Consider the following 9,604-nt stretch of genomic DNA (forward strand, 5'->3'; position numbering starts at 1 on the left):
CGGTTCCCCCGCCCTGGGCGGCGGCTACCCGCAGAAAAACGCCGAGATCCTCAGCAGCCAGTACGGCATCAACCTCTTCCTGGCCGGGCTGCTGCTCACCTTCGCCTGGGCTGTGCATGCCGTGGGCATCAGCAAGAGCCACCTGCTCTCCTACCTCATCACACTGATGCTCATCCAGCTGCTGTGGATGCTGTGGTACCGCTGCCGGAGCTGCACGCAGAGGCGGCTGATCCGCGACAAGCCGCCACTTCGCTGCCCGCTCCATCCCTACCAGGAGGCATCCTGGTATTCACGGACTCAACGCACATGCGGTGCGCTCTAACGTAAATATATGCATAAGCTGAACATACTAGGAGATCGTATGGGAAAGCTGTTAGCTAAACGTCCTTGCTTTCCAACCTATCATTTACAGTGTTGAAAGCTCCGGCGCCTTTTTTCCTTTACCAGGCTGGTTTGGCAGCACTTGAAAATATAAAATATAGCTAATGGAAGGGGCAATTATGTTGGTGTCGTGCAGCTCTCTTGAAGAAACGATCACCTTTTCCAGAAAATATAATGCAACTTACTTCAGGCTAGTACCACTCGGATAGGTCCTCAAGTGCTCTCTATACCAATGTATATCAGATTCCCATTTATACATGTACAGCGATGCCTTATAAGCATCTGGAGTTAGACAGAAAAGGACAAAATCCCTGGCCAGATTAGTTGTAGAGTAGTACTAAAAGATCTAAGCCAGGAAGCTAAAGCTAGCATTAGCTTGTAGGAAAAGTATACAAGTTTATAAGGGTCGTGGTGGGATGTGATGGCCCTTATTCACAGAGGCAGGTGCATTCTGGAGTAAGGATATAAAGGTTTATTGAGAGAAGGTGGTGGGGAGCAGAGCACAGAGTCATAGCAACAGGAATGATGTGTTTCTGGGTCCCAAGCAAAAGAGACAACCCACATCAGCACTGTGTAGAGCAATGGGCAAGCCCAGCTTTAACAACCTCTTTTCCAGTCTCATCACTGCAAATGACAGGTGGGAAAGTATATAAAGCGGAGTGCTATAAGACAGCTTTTCCATAAAATATTTCTGTCCTACTAGCAATGAGACATCAGTTAAATATTACAGCAGCAGGTAATGAAATATCTAAATGAAAATCCCAAGAACATCTAAAACCTGATTATTTTGAGAAGTAAGGTGGTATTGTGGAAGTGTCATTTGTTCTCAGTCTCAGTGCCTGACTGTCTTTTGTTTTCTTTGCAACTGTTAACAATTATGCTGTACGAATTGCTCAGGAAAATTCTTTTTTTTAATGTCTAACATTTTGCAGCCATGGTCTGTAGACTCTTTCCTGAAATGTATGGAGTTCAGATACCAACTGTTGAATTCTTCTCCTTGATTATTCACTGTTTTCCAAAACAATATTCAGCTCTCAGGCATTTTTCATTTATTAGCTTATGTGGCGTACAACATCCTGCAATTCATTAATGCAAGGCTTAATTTGATCCTATTTTGGACCAAGCTATGCTTTTGTTACTCAGAGGGTAGCTTTCCCCTCCTAAGTATGGAATAAATACTGCTTAACATGGCTAAGTACAGCAGGACCCCCTGCCCTTTTTCTTTTGGCACAGTGTTCACAGCATTTCATTTGTCCTACAGGATATAAGGAGTCACAGAAACTTGGAAATAAGATACTGGAATGAACTACTAGGTTACCTTACCCATTTCTTTTACCAGCACAGGATGGCTCTTTGTACTAGCTTCTCAAGTGGTGCGGCTTCCATTGCTTCCCTTGGATGTCTAGGCTGCAGTTCAACAAATTCGACCTCAGGGAAAGTCCTACGCTTTCCTATTCTTAGGAGTTTCTTGTAGTTACAACAAGACTGTACAAGTCCTTTATCCTCTGCTGGTAAAACAAAACTTATTTGGGTTAAGGAAAAACTCAGGTGGCGATTTCCCTGCCAAGATCCCCCTTGCCCTCCTCTGCATCAATGGTTTTGTCATAGAAATCTTCTATCTGAAAGACTAAAAGTCCAAAAAGGAGAAGGAGGAGGGGAGGACAAATTTTCATCAAGTCTTTTCACAGAAAGCTCTCTGCAGTTTTTGACTAGCTCTGCCAAATGCTTTTGTAGAGTATCTCCTTGCTCTCATCATTAGAGAAGACGTCCATGTACTAACCGGTATCAAATGAATATATTTTCATTATTTCCTTCAACCTGTCAATATCATTTTAGTAAAAGTGGTGATAGCGGGCTACTTAGACCATTTTGCTATGACAAATGTTAAAAAAGAATGACAACAAAAACCTCTGATAACTGAGTCTTTGCACACAGTTAACAACGCCAGAAAGACAAGTATTTTACAAGAATTGCTCACAGAAAGGTTTCCTTGAGTGTTTTTTGCAGCTGTGTGAACCCTAGAGCACAGTTGTTTTCCTATTTGTGTGGTAGACCAAGAACCACTCTTGCAGTCTGAATGTGGGGAAAACTTCAGGCAGAACTTTGTCTTGAATAAGGTACAGTTATTCTGACCCAGATAATCACAGGAAAGTTTAGGAAGTCCATTCCTTGACTTATTCCAAATGTTATTCCCCTGAGTACACTCTCCTGTTAGGGAAAAGTCTCTGACTATTATTTGGAAGTTCAGCCAAGTGAGACAGGGAACTCAAATGAAAATCAATTGGCTTAATGAACGGCTTTATTTTATCACGTTCTCCAACAGCACAACTTCTGTTTAAAGCACAGGCAGCTAGTCAACTTACAAAGCTCTTGGCAGACTTCAGCTTGTGTATTTTTCCTACTTGAATTAAATTGTCTATTATTTAAAACCAAATAATATTTTCAGTTTAGAGTGGCACTTTCCCAGCTGAATCATTATGGCTTTCTTCTTCTTGGTGGTTAATAAAAGAATTAAGCCAGCACTTAGCAATACTGAAATCCTATTCTTGATTTTCTAAGATATGCAGGTTTCAATGACCATTGGAAAAAAATCCCATTTTTTTTAATAATTCAGTGCTCAGTAGCAATCGTTTCATATTTCTCTAACTTTCAAATAGAAATAGCAAAATAGTAGAATGATCTTCATCATTTATAATTACTCATATATGTCCTGAAATTTCCATTAGGAAAAGTTAACATGGAAACCATTAGCATACCATGTGTATGGTCATTATAGTTGTGCTTTCATTTTTGCCTAAGCAAATCAGTGCGATCATTCTCTTTTGAAGGTCCTTAAATATGCATGTTGGACACTTTGCATAATCTTACAGTGTGGCCACCTGAGTGATTGCCAGAAACATCTAGATTATCACTTGAATAAGTGAAATAATTGAACATTGAAAGAAACGAGCCATATAAAATCTTCTAAGCCGTGGAGGACAATGTCAAAACTATTGATTTCAGTGGGAACAGATTGAAGCCCACCAAATCTCTGACGAAGGTAAAGGAAGCATGAAGAGAGATACTAAGGCATAAACCAAAATGCTCAATGTGACAGAAACTTAGTGGGCATTTTTTTTGTTGGTTGGGGTTTTTTTATGTGTGTGTCCCCCAGTGATCTGCTGGACATTGATGTAAAACTGTAAAACTATACAACTGAAATAGTGATCTTGTGAAATGCAAGCAAGACAGAGTGGAACTACAGTACAGGTCATCCCTGTAAAGACAAGATGCACGTATGGTGCAGAAGACAAATGAATAATCTAGGATGCGTTTGCTTTTTATTTTAGTGAATTTAAACCCGAGCCCCTCCCCTCCCAGAAAAAAACCCAAGCAAATGAGGACTCGAGTTTGGTTCAGTAATTTTATTGCCAGTTGTGCTTACTCATACAGGTACAAAACCAATAATTAATAATATACATTGTGTTTCCATATAGCTTTCCAGAATAAGTTTGTAACAAACGTTTACATTTCCAAAAGAAAAAATTTCAACAAAAAATAAAATTCAACCAGGGGAAGCATGTATTTTGAAAGTTCTTTAGGGTACGGAATGCATATTTAGAGAAATATATTAGGGGTTTTTTTTGTGTGTGTGAAAATAGTAGATACTTAAATGAAATCTTTGGTTCCTTTCTAGGAGAATGAACCGTACAACTCATCATCGTTTTGGTCTCTGAGCTAAAGAGTAACCTCCTGAGCCATGGGGAAGGCATTCCGAGTGATTGTGTTACTTCCCACTGTCGGGCTTCTGGGCCAGGAGACTGTAACATGATTGTTCAGCTCCCTGGGATTGTATAGTTTGCTGTGTGGCTGTATAGAGGATGAATTCATGCGCTGTATGGCTGCTTCAGCGCGGCCGTTACTTGAGAGGCTGCCCTTGCAAGGAGCCTCGAGCCATCTGCAGGGTGCTGAGCGTCCGCAGGTCCTGGCCGTTGCTGGCCTGGCTCCTCTGCACTGGCCATGCAAGGCCTGTACAGGCATGTGCTTTCATAATATATTGGGCAGAGGCTTTCACAAATTAGAAGGGCTTAGTACATTGAGTCAATTATCTTCATGAACATCGATCTACTTTTATTTCCGTAAACAAGAATATGGATATTGATCGACTTTTATTTCCCTAAACAGATTTTAGCGTATTGGTAAAGATTGTCTCTAGATGCTCTAAAGGTACATTGATGTTTTCTAATATCTTTTTCATTTGTAGGTGGAATTACATTATTTGCAGTGATTACTTTAATTCTGGACTCTTTTAAAATTGGATATTACATTGATTTTTCAAACTGTTTATCACCGACTGAAGGCATTTTTCCTGTTACGCATGCCGTGCACACCATCTTACAGGTAAAAGTCACTGGTTGCAATTATATCTGTATTTCTTACCAAAAATATCTTTTATCTCCTCCTCATCAGTGAATTTTACACTAATTCAATTTCTAAGTATATCACAGGATACTTTTGAGGGCTGAATTCTTATTTATGTACATCCTTTCTATGTGTAATTTTAGGCTTTGCAACCTGCAATGGCTCAGCTGTAAAATTCACATGGGTTCAAAAAAGAGATAATTAAAAAATGCTCTCCTATAGTTGAAGTTACATGCTTATTTTAGTTCAAGTTACATATATAACTTCCAGAATTTTCAGGCAGAAAGGAGCAGCTTGGCTGAAGACAATTCACTTATTTCTGTAGGTAGGACTTGCCACACAAGTCCAATTCAATCTGTCTGTCCTGATGTCCTGTTGTGGTTAGGGGTGAAGGCCTGGGACTTCAAAGGGACAAAACCCTTCCCATGTATTTCACTTGCTATAAAATACTTGCTCATCTTTCCTACACCAAATGAACATGGATTTTCCTTCTAGAAGCATTTGGTTGTGCTTATCAGTGGCTGCACAGTAGCAAACATTGTCAGTGACTCCGGTAAAATATTCCAGCAGCTTGTTTATTGTAAGGCTTTGGGCCTATATGATAGGGTGACATTCCATAGCTGATTGTTTATCGCATGAGTTCCTCTGAGCCCCTGTCAACAATTTCTAGGAAAGAAGGAAAGAAAAAGCCACTCAACTAAGATACTCAGTTATAGCCCGGTCATTTAATGCGCTTTCCAAGGTGATTATGTCATTTGGAAAGAAAAGAAAATGTGGTTGCATGTAAAGCAGCATTTGAACAACCGACATTTTTCTGCTTTCTGTGACAAAAATAGCATTGAAATTTAAGCAGTAACTCTGACGTCTTCGATCTTTTCCTCTGAGGGTGAAATTCTGATTTGGTTGAAGTCATCTTAATTACACATTCTTGTAATATCCACCCTCTGTGTCTTGCAACTTCTTTGCTTTACCTCTGAAAAATAAACCAAAGAAATTAAGCCTTTTTCCCCTGATGATCTGCACACAGCGTTCTTCATTGCATCCAGTGACCCTGAGCCAACAAGGTTTCCAGCTACTGTGGACTGAAGTGTGGAAGAAACAGTGTATAACAATGCTGAACAAAGGGAACAAGAATTCTAATTTAAATTTTACATCACCCAGTGTTGCTGAATTTATCATCTACTTAGCTTAAAATAATGAAATCTTGAATGTTAGCCTGAGCAATCAAAGAAAAAACAAAAAAGTAATTTACCAGATAACACTTACCTAAGACAAATCTTCTCATGTCTTTGAAACACAGGAAGAAATTACAGCAGAGAACATCCCTAATTACGTGTTACCTAAAGCCCAAAGGATTTGTTTTCTACAGAATATGTGTTAGATTCTGTTGTATATCACTCTAATGAGACATCCTGATATGTGCCATTAAATCAATGAATATATACATACTGAACCCATGCAAGCAATGAACTAACATGTACCTGCCCTTCCAAGACAACCTGTGCATTACGTTCTTTCGCAGGCAGAAGTTCCTTTGAGGCAATGAGTACTCTGCAAGCAAAAATTGGATTTTATGCTGTTTTTATACTTTACTGGCTTTTCTGTTTCTATTTCCTCCCACTTTCTTGAATCTAATGTCTGATCAGATCTTCAAAACTTACGCTTAAGTTTTGAAGAATGCTTTCACATCTGCTGTTAGATTTTACTGCATCTATCCCAGAATGGGAAATTGAAAATTGCATTAGATGAGACTAAGGTGCTAATTTCAATTGATTTGATTTCAGTTGAAACCTCCATGATATCTTGTCGTCTCTACGCCTGGGGTTTTACAGTGGTCACATCTCCTTTTGATAAACGCTTCATTAGAGGAATGAATGAACATTTTATTGCTGGGTGGTGTAGACGTTTTCCTGGCTTTTTCAAAAATCAGGTACTGAACGTCTCGGGCCATGCCAGCTGTGGTGTGGGGTGCCTACATTAATGAGCACAGTAGTAAAATGGACTTCCAGTTACTCTAATTGCTGAAGAAGAACCCAAAGTTCTTTGCGCTTTTCAGGCCATTTTTGGAACACCAAACCAGGCAGGTTTCTGAGAGAAACCTTTAGGACCGTTTATCTCCTGCTGGTTCACCTTGTGTTAAGTTCAGTATCGTGGGAGCTATTCTAAGTAAACAGGACTCCCAGTTTCACCCTCATGTCCTTGAGGAATATGAGTATCGTTCTCCTTGCACTTATCAGCCCTTGGAAACAGTTTTGTATCAGCAACAATCTGTATCCTGAGGTTTCCATCATCCTCCTACAAACAGAGATGCCCACTTTTAGTATTTCTTTCCCCTTTACTTTCTAACTCAGTATTGTTCTTGCTCTTTTATCCTCCACCTTGAGGTTTCTGCACTATACTTCAGTTCAGCTGCACGTGTTCCTAACGCAGTTGTCTCTCGGACTGATAGTACAACCTTTTATCTTGCTTCCTTGATGTCTGTTGTTTGTTTTATTAATCAGGTCTGACATCCTTTCACTTATCTCTCTCCCTCCCTAGAATTTCATGTATTTAATCAACTATTCAAACTTAGCATCACCACACCCTGCAGCAATCATACTGCTGTCCACAGCTGGTAGTTTTATTTCCTCTGAAATAAAAGATTCTCCGGATACAGCTATGAGGTATGTTTTGGTGAGTCACACTGCAACTTTCTACTGTTGATCCACTGACTTTGCATACAAGAAATCTTAAGTTCATCATGCCGGAGAGTTTCAGAGTGAACATCAGAGGAAATCATAAGTTATTTCACACGCGTGGAGATGGAGCTACCTCAGTTTAAATCATCAGAGTTCCCATCTACAGATGCACTTTCCTTTCTGAGTATCACACGTGCTCATTAGCCTAATGACATTTCTCTGTATTCCTTTCATTTAGGTGTACTTTCTTTGGTGTCACGCGAAGGATATTATCCAGTCTTTCAAAACACTTGAAAGGTAAAGTGGATATCATCCTCATCTGGAATGCCAATAGGCGTAGGTCTGTGCAGTGCTTTAACACCTACTGTTTTACTGTATGAGGGACATTGAAAACTTACAGAGGTTGATTCCAGTCTTAATTGTGTTAATATAAATAAAAAGTAACTCCATTTACCCAAGTGATAATTGTTAGTCTGAATTATTTTTTCTTTTTAAAACTGTGCTTTTATTTTGTAATAGACAACAGTCACAGAATAAGTATCTTTGTATCATGAGAGAGGGAAACGGGCAATGCCTGATACCACAGTGTCACTTGCTTTTTTGAAGGAAGAAAGCACCACGTATGTGTCTTAAGAGTATGCACTATATTATGTTTTCTTTATTTAGCTACTGAAAGGAACTCTGCAGCAGCAACCTGCAGTCAGTGCAATATAACTGAGGTATTTTATATTGATTTTTATGGAAAGCACCTTTTGGAACTAGATGCAGATGTGCAAATTCACTGGGAAATACAACCTCCCCGGTGGTATCCCATAAACCCAAACAGTAAAGGCTGTGCACATTTCTGACACCAGAACTTGGTTCTCGCAGTATGACTGGTGTGTCCTCTGAACAGCTGAATGCACACATTTCCTGTAAAACTGGGGACTAGTCTTTGAGGCAGCAGAGCCCGTTCTGATGTATTTTTGATTTTGTGAGAAGGTGGATTAATGTAGATTATCTGTACATAGAATGTAAATAAACAAACATGGTAACTTTTAAAATACTCATCTCAAATTATCAATGAGCTGACCAGTTTCTATGGGAAGTAAAAGAAATTTACTCAGAAACATCACTTATGAAGAAGGTTCTCCTTTGGTTTGTTGTCTTGGGTCAGTGTTCAAGCCCCATGCCAGTGAGGAGAGAGGCCACAGAAGGCTTGCAATATCAGCTGCTGAAATCAGCTCTGTTTATAAGTAGAATTTTAAAAATCCCTAACTGCAAGTCTATCAGTGAGAACAGTGCAGTAATAAAGAACTGTTTGTTGGTGAAGGAACATTACCAGTCTCAGGTGGAGGAGAAAAACTCCAGGCTTGTCAAAAACCAGGAGTCTCAAAAACACTTGGAGACCTACCCTCACTCTACCACTAGTCTGAATGGGATAAAGCCCTCTGTTAGCTTCAACTCTATCCAGGAGACAAAAATGCATGGATTAGAAGTTAAAGAAGGCAGTGCTGTCTGTGAAGACAGACCAGCCACAGTGAGTACGAAGGAATACCGCAGAAGGCTGTGAAATACGGCTTGCAAAACGATTAACCCTGCTCAGACTGTTCAATCACTGTCATTAACATGAAGCTTGTCCAGCCCAAAGAATAACAACCATCACATAAGAGAGCATAACAAATACTAACAGCATGGCATTAATGGTTTAATACAGTAAGCCATTGTGTTTCTATAAAATTTCAGAAGTCTAACATTCATTGTGCTCCACTGAGGAACATCACTAGAGAGATCGGTGATGATTTTATTTTCCCTGCACTGACAACTAAATAGTGCCATGTAGCCTGTTTACAGAAAGTCAATCCATTTTATTTAACATGTATGGAGGGATACTCTGTGCAGATTCCTTCAATAATTACTTTGTTTTGTAGGTTTGGGGTTATCCATTCCGTGTTCACAAATCTACTCCTGTGGACAAATGGAGTGCTAACAGAGTCCAAACATCAGCTGAATGAACATAAGGAAAGACTAATCACGCTTGGATTTGGGAACATAACAATAGGTAAGTGAAAGGGTTGATGCATTTGCAAATCCTGCTCTAACACGCTCGCATACAAATTACTGTGCCACTGTAGGATGGAGCTGGGTCATTCATGACTATGTCA

The 9,604-nt window shown here is 39.7% G+C and overlaps 1 protein-coding gene across 1 annotated transcript in view; it reads left to right on the top strand.

Annotated features, from left to right (window-relative positions):
- Positions 1 to 7: 7 nt before the first annotated feature.
- The window catches only part of OTOP1 (otopetrin 1), a gene marked incomplete at its 5' end in the record, with an annotated part of 13,321 nt that continues 3,724 nt past the window's right edge, over positions 8 to 9,604 (top strand). The window contains 4 exons of the mRNA XM_035891124.1: positions 8 to 311; positions 4,625 to 4,761; positions 7,699 to 7,757; positions 9,371 to 9,501. Coding sequence (XP_035747017.1) covers positions 8 to 311; positions 4,625 to 4,761; positions 7,699 to 7,757; positions 9,371 to 9,501 — 631 coding nt within the window. The remainder of the gene's footprint in view (positions 312 to 4,624; positions 4,762 to 7,698; positions 7,758 to 9,370; positions 9,502 to 9,604) is intronic.

This window comes from Egretta garzetta, unplaced genomic scaffold (assembly GCF_000687185.1).
Source record: "Egretta garzetta isolate BGI_Z169 unplaced genomic scaffold, ASM68718v1 scaffold193, whole genome shotgun sequence".
In the NCBI taxonomy this organism is placed as follows: Eukaryota; Metazoa; Chordata; class Aves; order Pelecaniformes; family Ardeidae; genus Egretta; species Egretta garzetta.